Here is a 27,500-nt window from a genome sequence, read left to right on the forward strand (position 1 = left end):
TGTTAACGTGGAAATTTGTTAGATTGTAAACAAAATAGCCTCAATTTGTCACATACCTCTGTCACTAAATAAAACCAGTTTTTTATTTATAGTTGGTTATAAATCCAGAAATGAACATTTTATTATGGTATGCTTTCTTCCATTGCGTAACACATCAGTCAAGTGACTGGGAGTAAAAGGCTTTGCTCTGCTTTGACACAAATCAGTGAATTCGCTTGATTGATAAGAAAACTGCACACTGATTGGCCATACAAGTACAAGCGAAAGACATTCTTCGTTTTGATTGGTTTAGGTAACTGCCAGTCACATGGATTTTTACGCCCCTATTCTGTGATGTACAGGAACATGGCGCTTTGGGGGAGAGGCGTTTCATGATACCGAGGGGCTGTTGATTTAATTTTTCTGAGATTATGTTTATGTAAATAAGGCTTGGACGTTTTCAATAAATATGACAGTTCGCGAAAGGTGGCCGCTGTTTTTGGTCTCTATGGACAACGGAACGCTTTCATGTCGGAGTTGCGTTTGCTGTCGTCAGCTGAAACTCCTAGCCTCGACATGCTAGCTCAAGCTAGTTAGCCCGGCGAGTAGCATCTGGCTAAAACAGCCCCAAAATGTGCTCTTATGTGTAGCTTACACTGACAGTAAATTGGTAATCAATGTTTAAATCACGTAATTCGGTATTATATCAGCCGTTTATTTAGGACAGTTTCAGTTGGCTAACATTTCGTTAGCTAAACTTGGATGATGGAGAGACGCCATGGGTCTATGTTATTGCTGGCTACCTGGATTTTTCTGTCTGGATGTTGGTTCTCTGAAGCTTTCCCTCTTCGGGAAACTCGCAAAACAGGTAAGGCACCTGAAGACGAGTTTATTAACAAATGAATGGTATATGGTTTTCTTTACTTTGTGTTTATACGTAAACATGTCTACCAGCTAGCATTTTCTGGAATGGGTACCTGCTGCTAATGATCAACTATAAAGCTAACGCCAGCATAACTGTTCTCTGGTAATTTGTGAAGATTGTTAGGCAGTGTGCGGGTAATAGTTTAAAAGAGAAACCGTTTTACTCGGTGGTTGAACAAACCCGTAAATATTTAAGCAAAATTACGGCAAGAACGACACAATCAAGTGAATGTCACGACCCGGCTAACTGACTACCTGAGAAGCTAATCATAAACAAACTTTCCCCGAATCTCTCCCCTAAGGGAAAGCACACGTTATAATTGGACATATTTACCTCTGCTACCTATTTAACAGCAAGTCGCTTTATTGTGAGGGAAATTCTTAGATGTTATTATAGATCTCGTCCAGTATGTTAACATTTCAATAGCAGTTTATCACACATTCACGTCAACGTGAAAGAGCAAATAAGGTTGAAATTTTAAACAGGTGTGGTCTGTGTTGAAACAAAAATACATCCTACTGGCATTTTTCTTACAAACCAGATATTGCAGAATATATATGAAATGAATACATAAATTATTTTCAATTTTTAGATCTGATCTGGACGTTTTGTGGGCTTATGATATATTCACTAATGCATCAAACCAGTAAATTGCTGTCGTATGTGAGTTTTAAAACATTAACAGACTTGTTGGTTTGTCCTTTAAGAAAAAATCTTCTCATCTAGACACCATTTTGGCAGCTTTGACTTTACAAATGAGCATTGCAATGTTAAATTGGAATAAAATCATATGAGGTAGTGAATTATATGCTTATTTGTACGTGAAATGTAAAAATAAGCCCTTGAAGCTGCTTCCTACAATTGCAGATTAAAAGCTATTTTTGAGTAGACGGCACAGTTTGATCACAGTTTGTGTGTTTTGCCTTGCCTTTGAATTGCACGATAATATGAAGATGGTAACCCATCACTCTAATTATTGGGTGTTTTATTATGCAGTTGAATTACTGTGCAAACTAAGCATATGCTGTGAAAGCAAAATGGTTATTTTCAAAGGTGAAGAAGTGGAATATTGCACTGAGCTTACGTTTCACTAACTGAACACAAAACTGAAGATGGAAAGACCCAAATGCAAAAAACGACTAAACACAGCTTCAGCAAAGATTGGTAATGGCATCAAAATAGAGGAGAGGAAAGTCATTCTTTGTTGATGTTCCTGGGCTTTAAACCTAGTGGATTGATCAGTGTATTTATGATGACACTGATTTGTTTAAGTAGCACCATGTGACTGAGAAAATTCTGAAAATTAAAAACTTTTACACATTTTCCTAAATTTAGACCTTAGTCATCCAAAATTGATTCTAGTATGCACCTTAATTTTTTTGTGCACTATTATCCCATGTTTCCATATCCTGACCCTATTTTGTATAGATTTATTGCAGAGTTGAGTTGATGATTGCCTACCAGCCTGGCAAAACTATTTCCAGAATAATCACTTCAACTTTTATAGCACTGAGATAGTTTACCTGAATCACATGTCTTTTCATGAGTGAGATTATGACTGTTGTCTATCAAATTATTTATGAAATACATGTTTTGCTATCTCTTCATGTGCTAATTTGCTTGCATCATGACGCTCCTTTTCAAGTTATATTCTATCCAAAACCTGTAAACTTGTGCAGATTTTATAGTGATTTGTATATTCAAAAGATAAGTCAAATAGATTGAAAATCACAGGTCATCTTCAGAATCCCATGAGTCTAGTTTCAGGAAGTAATTTCAGTGTTCTCTGTAATTTTTCGTCAGTCCCATTCCCTCCAGTTTCTCAGAATACTGCATAAAAAAAAAAAAATCTAAATGTGAAAATGTTAAACGGTGGACCTGTAATGTGTAACCGCAATGTTTTCTAATCTTATCAGCCCCTATCAATGATTAGCAGCAGTGTTGTTTGCTCAGTTATAATGTAGCATACAGGAAAGAGGCTGCAGTATGAGCCCGCTGTTTATGGTTTTATCACCCACAACCTTTCCCTCGCCACTCCTGTTTGGCCTACACCAACCGGTGCGTAAATTAAACGGTACAAGTCCATAATTCTTCATTGTTACAGTTTGATTTTAGCTGAAGAACATGGATGTGGATGCACTTAAAAATAATTAAAGCTACTGGCTTAGGTATTCATTAGCAAGTGTATTGCCTTAGTGACATGTTTGGTCCTTTTAGTGTAAAGTAAAAGTACAGTTATAGATTTTTGTGCCTCGTTTTGGTGTGAAGCCAGCTCATGCTGACATGTTTACCACAGGGAATGTTGTCTGTATTCCTTCACTGCCCGGTTATCTTGTTGCTTGATCACCAGTCAGTCAGTGAGGCTTGTTTCAGGCCTGTCTATCTGTTATATTGCTGCCAAGGCATTGTTTTAAATGGCTGAGTCAAATTGATGTTGACATCACCACAAGCCAACCAGGTTTCTGTCATTCACTTTATTTTATTATTTATTTTTCTGGACAACAGAAGCATGAAAAATATTTGGACTGAAAACAAGTCGGTGAAAATAATTTCTCGAAAAGAATGACCCGGCTGACTCTGGTACACAGGCTTTGCTTTTGATTTACGTAGCTGATCCCAGACTGACAAATCCTGAACCAGCCAGACAGTGCAGTTTGCTGCTCTCTGCAGACATCCTTTTATTTATTTTTTTCTAGCAGTAAGCAGTTTTTTTTTTAAAGTCTGTTTTAAAAAATGGGTCAGCTTCTCCTCTGTGAGAATCACTACTGAAATATGCAGGACAGCTGAAATAAGACATGACATCTCCCTACAGTGTTGGTCCTAGAAAAACCATCTTGTCTTAGAACTCTGCCAAGTCATGATAGGAACCCATGACTCAAATAAAACCTAATAAAGAAGAAGTGATCCCATGTGGAGGGGCAGCGACCCGGCTCCTGTTGACTGCTGCTGCAGCATCTCTGGGGGTCCTGGACTTCCTTGTCACTTGTTGCTATGCTGGAAAACACAACAGGGTGTTTGCACTGAAACCCTTCCTACAATTAAGGCAATTTTTCCACTAGGTTGTTTTGAATGTAATCCTTTGTGACATTAAAGAGCCATTTAGAAATTGTATGCATTTGTTTTCACCATCCAGTATCCACACGGTGTCCATTTCGCTGTCTTGTTCAACAGGTTCAGTTGGAAGTATAATCCAGTAATTCCTATGCTTATGAAAACAATGTTCTCGTTTAACGTTCTAGCTGACCTGCCTTTCGTTATGATGTTAAAGGTGCTTGAGCCTAGTAAAGATATCATTGAAATGGTAATTCTTTGCAGTAGTGCTACTGAAAAAAATGTAACTGTCATATACAAGCATGCACTTGTCTGTGATTCACGAGGATGATTTGTTTTAGGTAACAATCCCACTTTCAGCTTCTTAGAACATTAGAATATTACACATGAACAATAAAAAAAAAAAGATTAAAAAATACATGATATAGCCACATTAAAATCCTATGTTCTGTAGCCATGGGATGTAGCAAACATGGGAAAGGATGGGTCTGTTCTAAACAGTTTTCCATTCATGAAAATATTCATTTTTTAGAATTTAGAACCTTAGAGTACAAAGTAAAAAAAAGTACCCTCGCTTTACAGTATCAGCATTTACGCAACTGTTTAAAACTAAAGCGTAACATGAGCTAATTGTTGTTTTTCTCTTTTTTAAACAGAGTTGCAATTTTTCATTCTTAAGTTAAAGTAATTGAGCAACAATCATTGCATTTTTGTAATCGTATTTCAAATGGGAACTAAATAATTACTACATTTAGAAGTACTTTCCAAGTAAACATTTATCTAGTTGAACATGAATATTTTAAAGCTCTACAGTAATAGATGGCACTCCCGTATTTTAAATTACCTGTTTTTTTGTTTTTATTTGTTTACTAAATTGGAAATATTTACAAACAAATGTTACTTTTTTTTAAGGACAAGTAGAGGAGGAGCTCATGGGTAAATGGATGAAACCTTGCAAAATATCTGTTTGTCTGAAAACGAGTTGGGACTAACAGTGAAGTATGGATTAGATCATGTTTGGCTTAATCAAAGTCCAGACTCCACTGGTGCTAATCAGCCGCACTTCTCAAGTTTCTATTTGTATAAATGCAGCCATGTATAGTTTTCTTTCAGTCCTCCCTTACTTTGTGTTGGTCTCAGTATCGCAAAAAAAAAAAAATCTAATTAAATACATAAATTCTTTGTGCAGAGATGCAGGTAAACATACAATATTCACCTCTGTAACAGCTACTCACTCGTCTTCCAAGTCATATCAAAGAATTGTTGTTTTTTTTTGCTGTCGTATTTTGAGATTCTCCACTCAGTGTATATATGCTTGAAATTTCTTTTACCAGTCGTGCTAAAATGGAAAAGGCTGATTTTTGTGATGTGGGCACCGGCTTCAGTCTAGAGGCTGAGAAGTGCAGCGGGTGGGCTGAAAGGCTGTTGTTAAAGCTGCCAGTCGAATTGCTAGGCCAGCAGCATCCTCGCTCGAGAAACCCCACACCTGCTGTCACCGCTGCTGCACCATCAGCTGCTGATGGGCCCGTGTGGACACCCCCACAACTGTCTCTCCGAATGTCTCTGAACCAGAAGCCGGATGGTCAGGACTAAAAGCTTTGACAGTTCTTGTGTTTGTAGATAATGTGCACTTAGAAATATAAGTATGCAGCACTGCGCAGTGTTTTGGTTTGACATTGCCTTTTTACGTGCAGTCGGGCGGCTAAGCTGCAGGGGTTTTGTGATCAGATGATCAGTCTATTTTTGTTTGTCTTAAGCAAATCTTTGTTGTGTGTGGATTTAGATAAAAACTGCTGTTAAGATCCTCTCAGTTTTGTTTTTGTTTTTTTATTACAGCCAAAAATGTATATATTTTTTTCATTTCTTTTATCCATTTTTGTGATTTCAGATGGACACACAGGGGACACTTTGCCTGTGTCCCTCTACCTGCCCTTGATCGTGTCATTAGTTGTGCTGGTGGCTCTGGTGGTGGTGCTAGTGAACTGCATGACCTGCTGCAAGGAAAGAGAGATCGACTTCAAGGTGAGCGAGGCCGCTGGCAGGTTGTCAGAGGAGCACAATTCCTCCTGCCCCAGTGCAGACTTAACATAACGACTACAGTGCTCGCAAATTAACTGTCATTTGTTGCCAACGATGTTAACTGTGCGTTTGTGGCGCATTGAAAAGTCTTATGTCAAACATTTAATTTCTCCTTTTTGTCGACGCAGGAGTTTGAGGACCACTTTGATGATGAGATCGACTTCACTCCGCCAGCAGAGGACACTCCTTCTATGCAGTCTCCGGCTGAGGTTTACACCCTCGCTGTGTCTCCTGTGCCACTGCCAGGACCCCCACATCTGCAGCCTCTGGCCAGCATCACGGGTCCGATAAGCAAAAACACAAATACTGACAAAGCAGGCTTAAATTCTTTACATTACACCTACTTGAACTTTGTCAACCCTTTTTGAAAACACATTTCTCAACAAATTTTTACATGAGAGTTTTTAAGTATGACAAGCAAAACTTGTGTACAGTCAGTTTTGATTTGGTTTTTGTTTGGTGTTTCAGAATCATCAAGTGGTTTCAAAGTAGGACGCCACAGTTTGAGTTACATCCAGGAGATTGGAAATGGCTGGTTTGGTCAGGTAAGATGTTTTTTTTTTTTGTTTTTTTTTAGTTTGAGCTAAGCATTTTATCCTGCTGTTTTTCTTATTTTTGTGCAGGCAGCATTTTTCATGCTATTGGTGATTAATTTATGTGGTAGGGATTTGGGTAATACAGGGAATAAAATTTAAGTGTTCTCAGTTGATGTTTGCTGGTTTCACAGGACCCCTAATTATTTAGCTTGTGTTTATTTGCTGTCAGGTCCTGTTGAGTGAAATATACACAGACCCTGGGGGAGCCAGAGTGGTGGTAAAGGAGTTGAAAGCAAATGCCAGTGCTAAGGAGCAGAATGACTTTTTGCAGCAAGGGGATCCATACAGGTAGATGAACGAAGTAGTCATTTTAAACAAAATGCATTTTTGTTGTTTTTTGGCTCTTTTTTATGTGCAAATAGTTCTGTGTTCTTTGTTTTTTTTATTATTATTTTGCAATTTTTATTCAAAGTGATCACACACACATGTTGGATCAACAAAAATAATTTCACTTCACTTCATGCAGTTTAATACAGTATGTTCACTTCATCTAAAAAAACTCTTCGATGTTTAAAACAAATTGAAGATTTATGAAATTAAACAAACACAATTCTTTTAAGTATTCATCACTATTTCTTAGCTTTAATTTCAAGAAATAATTGTCAAATCATGAACAAGTTATATCAAAACACAGGGGAAGCTGCTACTTCAACAAGCTCCTCCATACTCAAAGATCTTCTATTCATGCAAGATGTGCATCTACTAAAGATTCTAGCCCCAGAGGCTGAGTAAGATACTTCTTTAGAGGCTAAAGGTAATCATACGTGCCCCTTGAAAATTTATTTGATTTTTCATAAATATATTTTGCTACTGAATTTTTGAAGTCATTTTTAAATCCTAAGATTATACCCTTTTTTTAAAAATATAATCACATGGAAAGTGTATGCAAGAAATGTCAGTCAATGCGCTATTATTATAAACCCAATGAGTAATCATGACAAATTATCATCAGTTTTAATTTTAAATGCCAAACTACTGATTATGTTGTCTTTTTGTCATATTTGAACAGTAGCACCAGTGTTGGCAGCACCCTCTGCCTTTTCTTCTACACATTGCACGATATTTTATCACATTTGAAAACACAAAATAAAGCTGTTCAGCTTCTTTCTTTGTTCCTTTCTTTCTAGCCTTATTAATGAGACTTTTTTTAACCCTTTTTGTTTGGTGGTTGTTTTCAGAGTGCTGCAGCATCCAAACATCCTCCAGTGCCTCGGACAGTGCGTCGAGGCCATCCCCTTCCTGCTTGTGTTTGAGTATTGTGAAATGGTGAGTGAAGATGTGCTTTCTGGTTGTCATAAATAAGTTGGCTACTAAAGAAGAAACGCAACTAAATGAGATAAAATCCAGATAAATATGCAAATTTGAATTGAAGTATTTATGTTTTTTTGACATTTGTCTTTAGATTTTTTTGTGTGATTACTTTTGTCCAATGCTTCATTATATAAAAAAAAAAGAAAAAGTGAATTAACTGATCATTTTGAAGCGTTTTCTTGAGCTTGTATAATAACAAGGACTGTTGAAATTCTCGGAAGTGGCTGCTGTTTTGGACCATGTAGATTAAAGGCTTAACATATTAATCCCAAATTGGACCTCCCACTTACTGCACACACTGATTTCACTCATTGGTCCTCATGGTCATTTGCTCACGTCTTTCACAGAGCGCACAACGCATCCTGAACAAACTTAGGGGAGTACCATTTCCTTCCCTCTCCAATCCCCTCCTTCAGCCAGTTACATAGTTACAGTAAGCCCTGGACTTCTCACATTCCCACCTCACCCAGTAAAGCAACAGGCTCCATTTACACTCCTCTGGTGTCAGCTCTACCAGTTGCTGTGTTTGTGCATTTTTACAGCCAACCCTTTATGGTCGTTGGCAGCTGTTGAATGAATTCTTAAGAAAACGAAGCAGTAGCTAAAGAAACGTGCAGTAATGGTTACAAAACCCGTGTTTTTAGGGTGTAGATCAAAATCCCATTTGTCTGCTGTATTGTCAGCGTTTGTTGGGTTGCTTACTGGCTGTGTAGTTCGCTAAATTAATACAATCACATGTCTTCTGTTTTTTTTTTTTTTTCTTGTTCTCATTTCTCCAACCCGTTTAACGACTTAAGCCGAGTCCAGTTGAATTTGTCTGGCCAGGGGTTGCGTCATCTTATTTGGGCCGGGGTATTGTCAGCTGCCCACACTTGGCAGAAGTTCTGGCATTGTGGTCTTTCTCAGCCAACTCCAGTAATCCCTCTGACAGCACATGGAAATAAGTCGAGGTGAATAACTTGCCACAAGTCATTAGGGAGAGGAGGAGTAGGTCCTGTATGTTGAGGGTGATAATGTGTGAGGGTAGCACAACTGAGTGATGTGCATACTCGTTATCCCTCGCTGGATAAAGATTTTTCAGTGCTTCAAGATGGAGCTGGACTTGCACTCTGCATATTTTCTTTCTTTTAGTGAATTCAGTTAGCACCTAACATCAAAGAGCTGAAGTTCTTTGTGAGTGTTTAAGGTAAATTTGTCTTCTCACTACTTAAAGGCTGCATCAGTCATCATCTAGTTGTCCAAACAAGAAATTTGACCCTTACAGCGGCGCTGTGAACAAGTTGAATCCTGAAAAAACCAATCAAGTGTGATGTTTCTTCTGTCAAGCTGTAGATTGATGGAGGTTTTTTTATTTTCTGCTCTACATCAACCATGCTGAGTAACCCAAACTCAAAGCATTTGGACATCAAAATACATCAAGCAACTGTTGCTGCGGGCTCTAAAATATCAAGTGATGTCAATTGAGTGACGATCTTTAAGTGTGTTAAGTGTGTGGCCAGGAGTCGGGATGTTTGACAAAAATGCCTCCGTGTTTCATGCCGTGAGGCAAGCAGCACCCGAGTTTGTCGACACAGTTTATCGTCATCAATAATAAATCATGTTAAAAGTTAGGCTAAAAGAAGCCAGGGGAACGGTATACAAAACAAAAAGATTAGAGAACAGAAGCAATCCCCTAACCCATGCAAGAGAGCAGAGGCTTTAAACAATGTCTTACAACTTAAAAAGAGGCAATAATTATCAAGTTGACTCTTTTCAATGCCATTTAAAAGCTTTTAGTACAGTCAAAAGAAATACAATTACTAAAACATCAGTTTCTGTGTATTCCTTTGAGGTCCTTTCCTTAACTCCTGGGGATTTACAAAATGCTTCCAGTATGTTCTATACCAGACTGAGGTTTGAAGATCACAAGGATTAACAAATAAAAAAGAGTTGTATCGTCTTCTGCTTGTCTCTTATCAGCTGGTAATTTTACTCTCACTCTTTAGCAGCCTGAATACCATGCAGAAATTTCTCAATATCTTTTTAAGAGTTTCTTTTCAAACTTCTTCCTACATCTTTGTTCTTCTACATACTTTATTTTTAAGCAATTTTGAGTCACATTTTTTACTCTGTAACAACTCCCACACCAAAGAATGTTGTTTGCAGAACCTCATAGTGCTTAGGTTTATAAATTATATTTTTTTTATTTTTTCCCAGCTTTGGACCAACTCAAATCCACTAACTGCTGATTTATCAGTGAATCTCTTAATTATTCTTTATCTTGGGGTATAATTGAATTGGTCACCATTTCAAAACTGACCTTCTGATTTGTGATTGCTCACATTTCCCGGTAGCCCTCAGTGATCTGTTAACTTAGGTAGACGCTGCAAATAGGCTTGCGGTAATTTCTAAAATACCTTCAAGTCTCCAAAATGGCATCCTGTGTTGCCTCAGAAAATACCTGGAATTCATTTTTATGTTCATTTTTGTAACTTGATACTGTAGCAGCTAAACTTGAACTTAGTACATGCTTGTACTTTTATTGTTTTGTTAATAGCATATTTCCTGGAACACAAACTTCATAACCTACTCAAGATTCACAAGTGAAGGTAGACAAACAACTACGTTTACGTACTTTGAATGCAGCTTTAGAGTTGAGACTTTCTACAAAAGCCCTGCTGGATCTTCTGTGTATACAGTGCCAAGCAAAGGCGCACATACAATTTTCCACATTTGTCATGTTATAATTCAATGTGTTTTATTAGAGTTAAAAGAAAAGTGTGTAATTGTGAAGTAAACTAGAATAATATATAGAACTGAGCTCGTACGACTGATTTTAAAGGAACTAGACACCTTGTGGCAAAAGAAACTCCTTGTAAACATTAGCATGTAAACCCCAACAGAATAGATATTTGCATGTTTAGATAATTTAAGGGAATTTCTCTTAAACTGACTGTTTTACACATTTTAGCAGGCTTTTTCCAAAGGAAGTGTTGAGGAGTTTACACAATAACACATTGACGATTTGGCAGTCACTGTCTGTTACACTTTAATGAATGACAGACACAGATGTGCTACGAGGCTGAGCCTGAGCTCTTGTTGAAAGTCAAATTTACTGACTCTTTGGCATACCCCCCAGAGGTTAACCATTTGTTCCCGGTGCACCACATGATTGACATCTCACTGCTCTGTCGTAACGCCGCTCTGGCAAACTGCAGGGTTAATTTTCCAAATAGTTTCTTTATCAATTTGAATGTGAATATTTCCAGTTTATTGTATTGACAATGAATAATTGTCCAGAAGAGATGAGTACGCAGTAATTTCTCGATCTGACCAAGACCACTCTTATTTATAAATCTGTGACACAGTACTGAGAAGCACTGAATTGTGTTACCCTTATTTGGCTGTCTCACCCTGGGCTGTGAGAAGTGCTGAAAAGACAAGAAGCGGGGAGTCTGCTGCCCCTTTGTGGCAGCGTCTGCACACTGCATTTTATTGGCATATCATGCTTTTTTTTTTTTTAATCATTTACAGAATATTTCTCCTTCTGGTCAGTTGTTTGTTTGCTTTGAATGGGTTAACTGCTCTTTGTGTGCGTCTTTGCTTGTTGCTGCAGGGAGATTTGCGAAGCTATCTATCTCAGCAGGATTGGACGTTGAGAAACGCTGAGTTGCTGCAGCTGCAGAGGATGGCCTGCGAAATTGCTGCTGGTGTCACTCACCTTCACAAACACAACTTCCTGCACAGGTAGCACTTCAGAACTGCAACACTTAATTAGGTGCACACAGTTTTGATCTGCTAAGCTAAGCAATGCGTTTCTTTTTTTTTTTGTGTGCAGCCGCTGTTTAGGGTATTGCTTACTTTGTCAGCGACAGCAGCTGTGTCAGCATTGTTTTGTAGTTTTTAAAGATTGTGATTATTTACTTTTATTTTGAGAGCTTTTAAACAAGAACAAAATTCAAATATGTTAATATTTACCTAATCAGTAAGTTGTGATACTTTGATTTCAAAAATAATTAATTTTACAAGGTATTTAAAGTGTCATGTGGTAAGTACACAGTCATAAAATTGGTGGAAATGATTATGAAGACGTAGACCGACAGTCGGTTTTACTTGCATGCTGTCTGTCCAACCAGTCTCAGGAGTACCGGTGTTCTCCAAAAAAGGTTTGTACAGCGGAGTGGCCTCGTTTCGTTTTCATTTTTACCACAGCCAGCACTGGTTGGGTGCCCCCCCACCCCCCAACCCTCCCACCCCTGCCAGCAGGGTGCAGGGAGACGTTAAGAACTCGGGGATCGCGGGGTGGGGTGGGGCTAACATACGATGCTCAGCTCATCAGCTCTATTTTGCATGCTCAGAATAAGCTTTAAGGGTTCCAATTACACAGCTCCAATGCATTGCCACAGTGTCAGCTGTCCGCTGCCAGAGGGATATGATGATTCTGCTCTTTGCATGTAAAGGGATATCCTCATATTGGGCGTTGTGGTTTAATCCTTGTTACAACTTAAGAGAGGTCTACACGATTTCCTCAGCGTTGACTCGTTTCATTATCACTAGTGAAAATGGTTCTTTGACAGGTTCGACTCAAAACTCATTATGCGAACTAATAAAAAAAGGACACAGTGTACAGCTTGATGAAACTGTATATAAGAGGGTAAGCGGCTCGGTGCAGCAACATAGACACAAAACCCCTCGGGACAAGTGCTGTGTAGGCTGACGTCCCAGGCTGAAATCTCAGCTTTGCTATGCAGGGATAAGAATGGAGGTGCAAAGAGCAAAACTCAATCAGCAGCTTGTCTCTTTAATAAATTCCTTTTTGGAAACTTTAACATTTTTAATTTTTTAAGTGTACATTTCTGTGGGATCTCTTATATATCAACATTTTTCTTTTTTTTCCTCTTTGGCAGTATACATTAAATTCAATAGGAGTAATATTCTTAAACGTATTTATTCAGTGCCGAGAACTCTTTCACCTGTAGTCAAAACATTTCTCAACCAAAAATAATCTTTACACAACAGAAGGCAGCACGATGTCACCTGCTAGTTTTTTCAGCTGCTATTTCAAACTTCAACTTTGACATTTGTCCGTCGTCATCTTGGGCTTTTTTTCAACCTAGAAGTGACCGTGTCTGGCTCAAATGATGCAATTGAAACTTTAAATTTGGCTCAGTTTAAAAGAAATCCCCGAAATTTAAGATTGAAATAATTAAATCATTTTGAAATAATTAAATCAAAGATTGAAATAATTAAGTCATTCCAGTAATAATCAACAACAACAAAAATTTGGTTATTACTGGAATGTTTTGTTTTCGTCATTGGAATTTTTTCAACTCAAATCTTTTGGAAAAGGCTTCTTAAAACTATAAATATTTGACATTTCTTAAATAGGTAAAATAATTGCTTTTATTCATAATCAGTTGAATTTTTATCTTGATTTTAGGATACGCCTTTTGTTTTCGGGTGAAAGCATTGGCAGGTGTTGGAGGGGAGGAGAGGCAGTGGGGGAATATTTTATTCCATAATTTTTTTTTTTAGGCATGATTTAAAATGACTTTTCAACTCAACCGCTAGTACCATCAAATTATTTACAAGGAATGTATGTCTGAAAATTAGTTTTATAGTAATTTCTTTCATCTTATGTTGTTTTACACTTCTGTTTAATATTGCACTTTTAAAAGATGGCATCTAACTTTTTTTTTTTTGTCATCTAAACTGACAATTTTCTTTCAAAATGTGCCACTTGGTCAATATTATTTTTAAAGAAGTGATTTGAGTGACCCAAGTATTGCTGAACCTGAGAACGTAGCAGGGTTTTGCAGTGAGTCCACAAATACCTCATGGGTATAGAAGTGATCGCCTCTTCACCATATAACGGCCTTGTAGGGCCAACATGTCGAACTTGTTCCCCTCCTCACTGTGTTACTAACATGTTGACACGTTAACAAACAGCGGAGGACAGGAGCGTTTCAAAATACATCTTCATTTATCTTTTCAGAGGTTTCAGCAGGACTGGCGGTTAGCTAGGCTATGCATGTACGCACAAGGATATTGGCGTCCACAGCGTCTGTCATTGGGTGGTTTAAAAAGGACTCTGTGTACCAAGAACGCCAGTGGGGCAGAGAGTAACAGGAGCCTGCCTCTGGATTCTCTGTGAATGAATGCTTAATGTGCAGAACCCCGGAGCTGGGCGCCCTCTCCTGGCAGACCAACAAAAGCTCTCGGTCCGTTTCCTTTCCAGAAGCAACATCCTGTGGCCTAGCCAAAAAAAATAGCTCCTGTAAGAGTTTAATGTGAAGAGTGGAGAAAAGGAGAAGCCACTTGTACTGAATTCCTGTGGGCACCCAAATCATTTGTGATTCTTGAGAGACGCCTCTCTAGAACCATTCCGTGGTAATCTCTTACAAGGGATGAGCAAAGCTTGTATAAAACAGACACTTAAAGAAAGAAGCGAGATTGATTTTGGTAAATATTTAATGTTTTTTTTGTGTGTGTTCTTACAGTGATTTGGCCCTAAGGAACTGCTACTTGACCTCAGATCTTACAGTTAAAGTGGGAGACTATGGGATCGGACCCTATAGATATAAAGTAAGGACATTATTCATGGTTTGTTACCCTCTGTACATAATTACTGTAATAATCTGCATACATTGTTTGTTTTTTTTAATCTAATAACTAATGACATTCCTTTTCACAGAAACGGCTTTCACAGGTTCACTTGGATTTTTTTAATACTGTTTGCAAAATAATCTTTGCTTATCTGAAGTTTGAGTTTATGATCATATGCAGTTTATTAGTATTTCCTCACAAATGAAGAAGTTGTCATGGCAAGCTAAGATTCAGTCCCATATATGCTGTATAAACAACTTCTTCTGAGCTATAATATGTATTTAAATAAAACACTACAATTCATCAATAATGCATGATTTACATGATTTTTGTCATTGTGTCCCAGTCACCAGTGATGTTTGGGACGTATGTGCTTTCCTTGACAGTGGCAGATTTCTTTTAAATCCCAGTAGCAGTTTCTAAACGTTGGTCAAAATGCACTGCTCCAACTAGAGAGGAAAATGGGTGAAAATGCTAATATGTATCAACAAGGCATCCCAAAAAAAAACCACACACACCTTTAGTCCTAAACTTGTATCCGAGTTGATGTATACATCCAAGGAATTCCCCATGGTTCTCCTCCAAATTACGTTTTTTCACAGTTGTTTGAAGAAGTGCTAGGCTAATGCTAGCATGTTTGCTTTCTGTTTTAATGACTTTTTGTTAATTCAGCATGTGATATTTCAGTACAGTTCATCGTGTAAGGACAAAATGTCTTCAAAAAGTTCCCATCCTTCATGAACTTGGTGCTTGAATTTGAACGTCATAAAATTTAACGACTGATGTTTCAGCTGCCCTCTGCTCAGCTCTCCTTTACACAAACAGCTGTCTGAACAAAACGCAGAGCAGGTCACATAACCAAGCCGGAAAAGGAGATGTCACAGCAAATACAGTTTCGTTCACTCTGAATGTTATTGGAAAGGATGAAATATCTCTAGATTTTTAGGAATAATCCAGATTCTTTGGGTGACCGACCTATGTGCCTGACCTAAAATACAGTTCAGGAAGCCGTACGTCTGGATATTTCTTTGGTTTTTGCAAAGTTTAAATATTTCATAGTTGTATTCTGTTGTCAGATATTTTGAGATTATTTGTAGGTAGTTCCTTATATTGTGCTCTATAAAATACCAAAAATACATGTTTGTTTTTTTTTTGGTGGGTTCTATTGGAAGATGATCTGATAATCAGAACTTAGACCATTCGTCCTTTGGTTTAGTTTGTGTTTAACTCGTAGCTAAATCGCTGTCATGACTACATCAAAACCTGGCTCAGTTTCATAGTGAAGAAGAATCTCAATCTCTGCTATTTTTACCCAGGCGAGAGTACAAAAAATAACTGCGTTCAGTCAGAGACGAAACAAATGTCCCCTTTGATCAGACATGGGATACATTTCACCGCAGAATTCAGATTGTCCTCTCTGTAACTTGACGTGCTGCATATGTCCTCAGCAGTTGGATCTACTGCATTCCTGAAATGCAGCTTAGCCAGCAGTTATGCTGTCTGAATTTAATACTCATGAGGGAAGGTCACCCAGCGAATCTATTTCTGTAAGAAAACGGAGAGGCAATGTCAGAGTGTGCTGCCTCAACAGTCGCTAAATCTCTGCTCTTTATGATGCTTTTCGTTTAGGCTCTTATCCAGGTCTGTATGACGCCACGTTTAAAACAATCCCATTTCTGCAGGACGATTACATCATCACGGAGGATGATGTGTTCGCACCCCTGCGGTGGCTGGCTCCTGAACTGGTGGCGGAGCGCCATGGGGGTGTGATTACGATGGAGCAGACAAAGGCCAGCAATGTGTGGTAGGTACACACATCTGCTAACCAAAAAAACCTTTTGAAGAGTCCAAAAAAAAAATACATCTGCCTGATAATGAGTTGATCACATCTTTGCTGCCAAAGACATTCAGTGTGTGCAATATTTATATCACAAAGGACTGTTTGAAGTTTACACAAACAGTCCTTTGTAATAATAATTGTTATTGTTTGCTACTTTATTCCTAGCGTTATCAACCTACATTTTTTATGTTGTTGTAATATTTGGACAGTTGGAGTCTGAAAGTAGCAGATCCTGATGCTGGACGTAAGAGAGGAGCAAGAAAATAAACATATAAGGCAGCTTATATCTTTATTATAATATTAACCATTATTATCGACATTGCAAGATTTTCTAACATCAGGCAGACCTATGTAAGATTTGCAACCCTGGTAAAAAAAAAAAAAGACTGTATACCAGTTTGGATATAGAACCTAATAAAGACCACATGACTTCTTTTTATCCTGTTGAAGTCAGTTAAGTGTTGCAAACATGTGAGATGATACTTTGTTCATGATAGTATTGTGTTAAAAATTGACTAATTTTTCCTTTCCTGCGACAGCGATAATTCGTCGTTTACATACTGCTCCACTTGGAAATGTTTCCAATAATTACCAGTGTTTTTATGTAACATCATTCATTTCAATACATTTGTTGTTTCATGTTCATGTAATTTGCTGAGCAGCAAGTGTGTTTTATGGGGTTAACAGTAGCTGCCGCTCTTCCTCTGTTTGCAGGGCTTTGGGGGTCACATTATGGGAGCTTTTTGAGAATGCCACTCAGCCGTACCCACACCTGCATGACCGGGAGGTTCTACATCATGTAATCAAGGAGCAACAAGTCAAACTGTTCAAACCGCAACTAGAGCTTCCTTATTCTGACAGATGGTGAGACTTTTCAGCCATTGTCTGAGAGATTTTACTCCCAAATAGAATAGAAAAACGGTTATAAAGTCATGAGAAAGTCTAAATGATTATCTGGTTTTTGTACCTGCAGGTATGAGGTGTTGCAGTTCTGCTGGCTCTCCCCTGAGAAGCGGGCCACAGCCGAGGAAGTGCACCGTTTGCTAATCTATCTGCGAATGCAAGGCCAGAAGGACATGGAGGAAGATTTCGAGCAACGCTGGGATGCACTGAAGCCTAATCCCGTCACCCGACAGACTGTTAACCACTCGTCTTTCCCGATCCTGGACCAGTTTGCCGACGATGCTTTGAGACAAGAGATAGATGAAGTTTTAACCATTACAGAAACGAGCAAAGGTCTCAGCTTCGAGTACGTTTGGGAAGCAGCCAAACATGACCACTACGACAGCAGCCATGGCCGATCAGGCATGGACACTACCTTAAACTACCAGAGCATGTTCTTCCCTGTTTCTAGGGAGGACATCCAGGCTCATTTCCCCGATCCTCTACCCAGGGCAGGAGGAGCTGAAAGTGGGAACTCTGCATTAGGAGTTCCTGGGATTGTCCCAGTGTTTGATTCGCAGAAGTCATCAAACGGGAATGAATATTATATCCAGCTTGAGGAACAAGGCGAGAGCGCTGACGGGGATGTTGAGAACGCAGAACAGGAAATGGGGTTCACTTCTAACCAGAAAGACTTTGTTGTACTTCAAGATGTCCGTCTGGACGAGTCGAGCACTGATGCTGACTTTTTCCACCAAAGCATCGACTCAAAGGATTCATATTTACCAGACAGCCACATCTGGTCATCTCTAGAAAACGACAGTCCGTACCACACCAACATTTTCACTGAAGAGGGGTCAAAGCACGAAGACTCCCCCTCCTGGAGGCAGAACTTTCTGGAGCTCCCGGAGCGCAGTAGGAACCCTTTTCTTGATGAAGCTTTGGAAGTCGATGACGTGAACCCAAATCCGAGCTATTTTTTAGAGGAGGAGGATGCTTGTCACCTGCCGGTTGCTATGGAAGGAGAGCAGGAGAACACGGATGCAAGGAGGCGTCTGGAGACTGAAAAACTGTCTGATAATTTTTTGTTTCTCAGAGAACAAAACCTGATGAAAGAGGACTCGAGCTTCTTGAATCCACTGCAGAACTTTCTCTTGCCTGGCATTGTCCACGAACCCGAGGAAACATTCAAGATGAACTCCTGGGACAAGCTTGAGACTTTAGGCAGCTTAAACACAGCAGATACACATTTGAGACCTGCAACAAGTAGCACAGCCTCAGCAGGGGACTTTTTAGACTCTCCAAGCACCAACATGGGGCCGTTTTTGATAGAAAATAAAACTCTGGTGCCTTCCATTACAGTGGTTGCAGATGACAAAACAGACAGCCAGGTGCCAGTCAGGAACGGTTCTTCCACTGAAGACCTCACTCTGCTCCAGTCCTCAGACAGGACTGCAGACTCTGGTTTCAATTCTACCTCACAGAGGTTTGAGCACATCACTAACAGTATGGATGGCCATATCCCTTTTTTCTCTGACAGTGCCACTACAGACTCTTTGTCCACAGATGCCAAAATCCCCAGCCTTGAAGATGACCACGAAGTCTCAAAGGTCATAGGAACTGAAATGCCTGAAAATCTCCAAGTTCAAACAATCCCTTCTGAAAATGGACAGAACGATGACCTAACAAGCAACGACCTTCTGAGTGAGCTGATTGAGGACACAGATCTAGACCTGGAAACAAATCTGTCTGATCAGGAGGAATCTTTCCTGGAGACTAACGGACACCCACTCGTTAGATCCTCTCTCCTCGTATCTGGTCCTTCTTTGGATCAGATAAGCCAGGATAGCTTATTGGAAGACAGCATGTCCACCACCGTCCCGACGGTGGACAATTTAGCTGAAACGCCAGATTCTCTCGACTCTCTCGACATTCATCGGCTGGCGGAGCAGGCGGAGGAGCTGAAAGCTCAAATCTCCCAAAATAAACTTCAGCCTCCATACAAAATATCAGACAGCGGCTATGAGACGGAGAACCTGGAGTCTCCCGAATGGAACTCGCAGCCCAACGTCGCAGACTGCTCCCCTGTGAAAAATGGCGTTGGCGTTTCCATCGAAGAAAAGTCGGAAGAGCTTGGTGCTTCCACTAATTTGGTCCCCCCCAAAATAGTCATCTCTGAAGCTGAGGGTATGCTCGAAACTCGCGGTGTGGATCCAAGCGAGGATCACCGACCAGACCACGGAGATCCTGCAGAAGAACCACTCACTGGTAGCAACTACAGAGACTCTGCCTACTTTTCGGATAATGAATCTGAACCAGAGAAAAAAACAGATGAGTCGACTGCAGGAAGTTCTACAGAAGTCACATGGATGAGGAACACTGAAGGTCAGATGCTGGAAGCTTACAAGGAAAGAGATATTGATGCTTTATTTTCCCAAGAAGATTCCTCTGTACCTGTTGATGTTGAGGATCTGCAAGTAGAGGCGACTTCAGATATTAGAGAGGAACTAAAAAGCGAACTGGCAGAAGCTCACAATGGAAAAGAAATGGAAGCACAGAATCACCAGAACTCGTTTCCTGAAACACTGAGTCTGACAGAAGGTCTGGAAACCTCCCCTCTCCCGTCCGATCCCGCCACAAAGTCGACACTAGAGGGCGCTGTTCACGCTAAACTGACCAGAACCTATGCCCACGACGGTCATAAAATCAAAGAACCCGACGTGGAGGGCCGCTACCTGGGCAGGCGCGACGGTCCGGGTTTAGAAGGACAGGAAGACGGCGTCGACGCCGACGAGGAGGACGAGAACAGCGAGGACTCTGACGACGACATGCGCGCGTATCAGCTGCACAGCTCCAGCGAGGACAGCGAGGACGAAGCCGTGCACGCCGTGCCCATTATTGTGTCGGACGACACCAGCGGCAGGAACCTGAAGAGCCTGCTGAAACCGACAAACCTGAACATCGAAGCTCCGTCTTCCTCGTTTGCTGACAGGCACAACGCAGAGAACTCCAGGAGAGCGGTGTCGTTCTTCGATGATGTCACAGTCTACCTGTTTGACCAGGTAATTCCGACTTAAATTTTATTTCGCTTTTTTTTTTTTATTCACTGAATAAATGTTCTCAAATTAAAACTTGTTTTTTTCCAGTGCATTTTTAATGTTACTACAAGAAGCTAGAACAGTTGAAGCCAGTCACACTTCTTGTACAGAGGTTCCAGTAAATGCGGAGCGCTCCTTCGTGTCATACCAATTGTTCTCTGACCTGTTGCGTTGCAGGAGACGCCCACTAAGGAACTGGGAGACCACTTGTCTGGTTTGAGCAGTCAGTCCCCGGAGCTCAGCAGCCCAGTGTCCACAGCCAGCTACCTGAACCGCTTTGCTAACTCTGAAAGTTCAACAGATGAAGAGGGTGAGGCGAAAACCCCCCCGGCTGGTACTCACTGTCACCGATTAACACGAATCCAATCTGCTAACGTATTCTGTAACGTCCCTCAGGTGGTGGTTTTGAGTGGGACGACGACTTCTCCTCACCTGGACCTGCCTTCCTCTCCAAGAGTGACAAAGACCCCGTCTCTAAGGGCGTGTCCTCTACTCCCCCATCAGTCGGACGCGTGCTGCAGCCGAGCTGGAGCAGCTCCTCCACCTACTCACGTTTCTCCATTTCACCGGCAAACATCGCCAGCTTCTCCCTGACGCATCTTACCGACTCCGACATCGAACAAGGAGGCAAGTTCAACATCAGTCTTCATTGTTAAAGACTTAAAGATGAAGACTTTTCTCAATCATTAGTTTTACATACAAGGCTTTTACCATTTGTTAGTCAATAGGCTACATATTTGATTAATTAATACATAGTCTATAAATCTATCAAATTAAAACAGCTAAAATATAAAACCTTTACCCATCTGAGGGTACCATCCCATTACACTTAATATGAACAGGGTTTAAAGAGGCCAGACTTTTGAGCAAAGCGAGCATTGGACCAAACGGTCCGCCTCAACTAAACTGTAGAAACTGTACAAAGATGTCTGTCAATCAGAATTCTAGCTCCCATGTTCTTGACCAATGACTGTAAAACGGTTTGTAGAAAAGAAGCGCATGCGTTCGGTTCGACAGTTAAATCAAATGCAATTTGAAAGAAGATGGCATTTGTCTCAACAACACGTTTACTTGAGAAAGGAATTAAAAACAAGTGGCACTGGGCATGGCTAGAGGAAAGGGGACAAGACGGGAAGCTGGCGGAAAGTTTTACAACTGGGGGCGCTGGGATTCCCCAGGTGTAAAGGTGTAAATCACAATATTGTTGTGATTTACACCTTACAATCACAGCAATACCAGTTTAGACTTTGAGCAACTTGGTAAAACTGTATTGTGTAACATTAAATCATGCCTGATTCAACTGTATCGATGGCAGCTCTTCTTCTATTCAGTGTTTGTAGCTTTTGGCGCAGCTCCGCTCCTGCTAATAGCTTCACCGCATCAGTTCAGCGTTACACCGGCTGATGACGTTGCTGTGATTCACTTTGTCTGGTGTCTGATTTTCTAATATTTTATGTTTTATTGAGGATTTTTGTACATATGTTTTGGCAGTTCTGTGATCATGTCAAAACAGCAACTTATATTAAAAAGTGTTTTATTGTCCGTCTGGATGCTGCCCGCTTCCATGGAAGGACAACAGAAAATCGCTCTTATAAACATGTAATTACTAAAATCACGATACCCTCACTATGTATCCCTCTGAAAAATGAACCCATTTAAATAAAGAAATCCCTCCATGTGTGATACCACGATATAGAGCGTTCACTTTATAGCTTAACACCGGTGCTGTAAGTGGTCCGGTATGAAACGGGTGTGATAGAACAACACAGCACTTTTAAATTTCAATAATCAGAATGCAGAAATTGTTTCTGTTGTTTTAAAAAGTTTATATCAGTCTGCCTTTTCCCCATCGATACGCTTCCCAACCGCCCTGCACCTGAAGGGGTTAAAAAAAAAAGAAAAAAGACGCGCACATTGCGCAAAACTCTGAAAGAGGAGAAGCTGGACATAAAACGGAGCGACGAACTAGATGTGAATTATGGCATAAAAACAGAATCCGACGCTGAACAGTGAAAAATTAACATATGATGTGAAACACATGACGATTAGGCGGCGCAGCAGGTGATGAGTGAAGATTACTGATGGTAAATAAACGATAAAATAAATCTAGCAACAGGAAAAAAACTAAAGTGGACACAGCAATAAACCAAGAGAGGATAAAACTAATCAAATAAACTAAATGGAAATGAATGAAAAACAAAATGCAAGAATAAACTAAGAAACTAAAGTAAATACAGAGGAATAAACTGGTATGGCAAGACCTTTCGAGCAATAATTAATACAGAGGACAGAATGGCAAGAATAAACAGACACTATTTCCAGATAAAAGGTAAAATAATATTGTTGAAATGCCATGGGTTTAAGACCACATCTAGTACTGAGAATAAATATATCTTACAGACCATAACAGTAAAGAACTGATCACTTATTTATGTTTTTAATTAGATTTGATATATTTATTTCTTCAATATTATTTTTCATATCAGTGTTAATGTCATGAGGCTGATGACTCCATGACACTTTCAATTTGACTCATTAGGATTTGATTAGGAACCAGATTTGTTCTTTGTAATTTCTGTACAGTAAAACTATTAATCTATAAATCAATAGACAGGTCTATATAAAGATATAATCCATGTTTCTGTCTCATATTTCTATGGCATTAAAAGGATCTGGAACTTTTGTTTTTCCACTGAAAGCTCTGGTTTGCACATTAAATGCCATGTGGGTGAAATTTTATGGATGATACTCTGATGTCCCATTCTCCTGAAGGCACCACAGAGCTGCACCACCAGAAACTGACAAACACTGAAGAGAAGAAGTTATGATTAATATAGTTACAATTCTATCCATGTTTTAATGTTGCAGAGCTCAGTCGTTTTGCAAATAGATCAAAGTTTAAACTGGCATGTTGAACATCTTTTATCTGGTCATTTTGTGCAAGATTTAACAACTGGAAAATGACACAAAATAATAATATTTTTTCCACTCTGATTGGCTGCTGTTAGGCTTACAGATTTTAACTTGAATATTCATTGCATTTTTCATAGACACCTGTGAAAATAATTTCTATTCACATGGCTTTTTTGTTCTCTGGGAAATTATCTTGATGATAAATACAGAAACAAGCATAAAATCAAAACATCTACAATAGTGATAGTAATATTAATGATAAAATAATGGTCAGTGCAAAGTAGCCTGCAAATTCTTTGTTGGGGGGCAGTGAGGGACCTGGATAAAGGCTGGGGGGGCGCTGGGCCAAAAAAGGTTGAGAAACACTGATTTAGTTGGTAATGTTGCATGTTCTAAATTACATGCAGAAACATTGACTGAAAGGACTCTTATTTAATGTTGAGGGATTTTTGCCTGTAAGTAAAACCTTTAGGGCACAGACATTTTACATTTTGTTTTGAGTTGAAATGTCCTGAAGTCTTATTTAAGTTTGAGTGTTTAGCTTGTTAATTGTATTGTTGGAAGCAATTGTTTGCACTTTTCAAAGAGACTTTTTCATTAAACTGTGGCAATAGCAACGGTATATTTAATTTCTATCACAACTATAAGTTTCAGGCTCAGGATTTTTTTTTTACTTTAAGCCCTGTATTAATCAGAATTAACAATTTTAATAATGGATTATTCTGACGGTTAATTTCATTTGACCACTTGAGCCTTTTTTCAGACAATGTTCAAAATACATTAAAACATGCACATAAACAAGTAATTACAATTTTTTTAAAGAAAAAAAAAATGTTAACACTTGATCATTGCAGCAATTGATGCTAAAAAAATGCTCCCTACTAATCTGTTTAGTTTTTGAATGAATAAAACGTTTTGTATTTTAAATTAAAAAAAAATGTATGCATCTTTTTATACAGTTTTGACTTTATTACTGCTCTGACTGTTGTTCTTTCAGCAAATGTGCATTCTTGGAGTCTGTATACTCCAGGTAACTATTAACCGATTACTAAATTAGTTGACGATTATTTCTATAATCAATTTTTCACGATTGATTTGATTAATCAGCCCTAATCAATTTTTTTTTTTTAGTAATTAAGATAATTGCACATGATCATTTATTCTATCTGTCAATCACACTAATATATATTTCCTAATGATTTCAATAAAAAGAACCCCAATCTTACAACATTGCAATGTTTAAACCTCGGATTTAAAATGACGATCTTATTTTAAATAAAGCTAATATTTAAGACTTTATCTAAGCTGATTGTGTTCTGCATTACAGTAGCGTGATTCATTTACTGCATGCCCCTTTTCTGTCTAAGCTATCAAGTCAATTAGTTTTGAATGCAATAATTCCTTGTGCTATATATACATGTGTTATATATACACACAAGTCTGTGTGCTCTGATATGCCTAAATAGAAAAATCTGTACCTTCTACATTTCTTCTCTGCTGTTCAATAATCCCACTCTACACTATTGTCTGATTTGACAGTTACATATTTTTTGTTCCATTTTATGATGTCATTCCTTCAAAAAGTTGTTTTTTAATTGTTTTCTACTATTTAAATTCAACTACTGTAAATTTGAGCTTAAATGTGTGTTTTCTTTTTGTTTTTTTCTTTTCTTTTTCTTCTTTTTGACAAGCCTGGTCAAAGTAATTGTTACCGATTTTTGACAACTCCAGACTCGGATATTACCCCTGCAAAAGTTCCAGGTCGCAAAATAAATAAATAAATAAAATGTTTTTCTTCAAAAATATTACTAGAACCATAATTTAGGGCCTTGTAAGTTTAGAAGGTTTATGAATATCTATGGAAGTTGTGGACAGAAGGTAATAATGATTAATAGTTTTCCTTTAAAACAATATTTGGATGCATAATGTTTCTATGATGATCTTAAGAGTGTATTTGATGTCCAAAGGGAGTAAAGGTGAGGTGCAAGACAAAAGAATTTACATATCTTAATAAAAAATAGTTAATTAAAATATTCATTCACATTTCTCTTATTCTGACGTCTTTTGACTATAATCCTCCTGAATTAGAGTAATGGTCACATCATTTTTTTAAATGACGCTGGTTAGAAATGGGAGCACATAAATCTTGATCTTGTTCAGGATCTCCGAAGGATGTTTCCTGTGAGTTCATTCATTGTTTCTTTCCCAACAGGAAGCAGTGAGGATGGAGAAAAAGACTAAGGCGACAAACGAAGGAACCGTTATCCGTAAACACTACTGAGGAACTAAGCTATTCCCGTCCTTTTTTTGTGGGAATGTTGGGATGAGGACAGTTTGTGGAAACGCTCGCCTCAGGCAGAACCGTTCTCAGAGGAGTTGGCGATTGGACTAAAAACGGACTTTCAGCCGATTTCAGACATTCGGACTGGTCCCAGTCCCGGTCTGAGCCACACGAACTGTCCAGCTCTATTGGTATAATTTCAGTCGAGTGCAATTAAGGGAAAAAAAAAAGAAGAAAAAAAAAAAAGGACAAATGTGCTGCTTTAAAGACTTATCATGCACATTCCAAATGTGTGTCTGTTTCTTTTTGTTGCCTGCTCTCACCAAAAAAAAAAAGAACATATTTTAAATTAATGAATTAAGTCAGAGCTGGCAAATAATCACTACAACCAAACAGAAATAAGCTCTTTGATCTCAGCAGAACTACAATTATAAATCTTAAATGTAATTATTTATCATTGTTTTTTTTTTTGTTTTTTTTTCTCCTTCATGTTGTGCAATTATTTCAGTGGTTGCCTTTTATTTTATCTTTTTCTTCTATCTTCCGGTTGAGTTTAATGAGTCTCCTAATTGGAGACGACACTCTGCGGTTAATCCTTCTGTAGCAGTATTTGAATTAAAAGGATGAGGACTGCAGATACCGAACAACCTGTAGAGGTGACGCACTGTACGCTCCTTTATGTCAGGAGCACTAGCAGTAAGCTGACGGTGTTATTACTATTATTGTTATCAGTCTTAACGAAGGGGAGGTTCAGCTGTAAAACAGTCGAGAACAGGAACGTATTGCTGATTTATTGATTGATTAAAAAAAAAAAAAAAAAGCTTTATTTTAATTGAAACATGCAGGACGTTGTTTTGTCGTCGCCGGGTCTAATCATGGTGCCTGTTGATTCTGCGAAGACGGCTCCCTCTTCCTCCGTTTTTCTGTCGCTACGGATATTTCAAATCACGTCGAGCCGGGTGATGTGGAAAATGTTTTGTTTTTTTTCTTTTTAGATAAGTGAGAAATCTCTATTTTGAAAATGGCGTCGAAATTGAGTTGTTTGTAAACAAACGTGCAATGAATTTCATTAACGTGTTCTTAGGACGATCCGGTGACTGCGGCGGTTGTTCTTCGGTGACACTACTAGAACAAAACGGACAAAATGTGGCTGCTGTTATAAGTTGTTATGGATGTAGTTAATTGCCTTTCTTTCTTTTGATTTGTATTTCTACATTGTGTCAAACATGGCAATATCCTCTATGAAAAGCATTCATTCGCTGTATCTGAGTTGTATGACGGACACGAAACAAAACTAACAATTTTCTACCCTGTCTTCATTTACAGCTATTACATTTGGAAGTGTAGGTTATACCGCCCATTTCTTTGGATGATAAAACCACCTTAAATATTTGTCACTTGTGAACAGCTGTACTTCACCTGTAGTGGACCTCCACCTCTCCTGCTCCTGAAGGCACCATATCAGTCGTCACTAACTTCTGTTAAACCAGCAGCCTGCTCCTCAGTTAAACTTGAACACCTATTTAAGGAAATCCGTTTTATTTCGACCACAGTATACATTTGCTTAATCTTGCACATTTGAGAAATGTAACTTAATGTTGAGATGTTCCAATGTGTATATATGGATTCTGATTTTTTTTTTTTTTTTCCTCTGTTTGTAAATGTAGGGGGGGAGGGAAAATATGTAATAACTGAGTTATCAACATGAGGTTTCATTTTTGTAACTTCAAGCTGAGTTGAATCAGAGGAACATATCAGTCGTCTACTAAAAGCGGTTAAATTAAGACGCAGAAGCAGATGTGAATTCATTCTGTCCTTTAAGACCTGTAGATTTTAAATATTTTTACTTCATATTGATCATGCTTAGTGTAATTTAATGAAATGTTTATAATTACACTGTTTAATATGAAAATAAATGCAAACAAACTTCTAAATGTTTTCGTCCTGCATAGTTTTCCCG

The 27,500-nt window shown here is 38.8% G+C and overlaps 1 protein-coding gene across 1 annotated transcript; it reads left to right on the forward strand.

Moving 5' to 3' along the window:
- Window positions 1-305: 305 nt before the first annotated feature.
- Window positions 306-27,474, forward strand: lmtk2 (lemur tyrosine kinase 2). The gene is made up of 14 exons (XM_081609948.1): window positions 306-847; window positions 5,844-5,977; window positions 6,163-6,316; window positions 6,503-6,579; window positions 6,800-6,918; window positions 7,809-7,896; window positions 11,537-11,667; window positions 14,421-14,505; window positions 16,209-16,330; window positions 17,081-17,230; window positions 17,340-20,310; window positions 20,524-20,656; window positions 20,743-20,977; window positions 25,476-27,474. Exons 1-14 carry the CDS (start codon window positions 742-744, stop codon window positions 25,498-25,500), a joined length of 4,530 nt encoding a protein of 1,509 aa, XP_081466074.1. The 5' UTR covers window positions 306-741; the 3' UTR covers window positions 25,501-27,474.
- Window positions 27,475-27,500: the final 26 nt, after the last annotated feature.

Source organism: Poecilia reticulata, chromosome 8, assembly GCF_904066995.2.
Source record: "Poecilia reticulata chromosome 8, P_reticulata-male-v2, whole genome shotgun sequence".
Classification (NCBI taxonomy): Eukaryota; Metazoa; Chordata; class Actinopteri; order Cyprinodontiformes; family Poeciliidae; genus Poecilia; species Poecilia reticulata.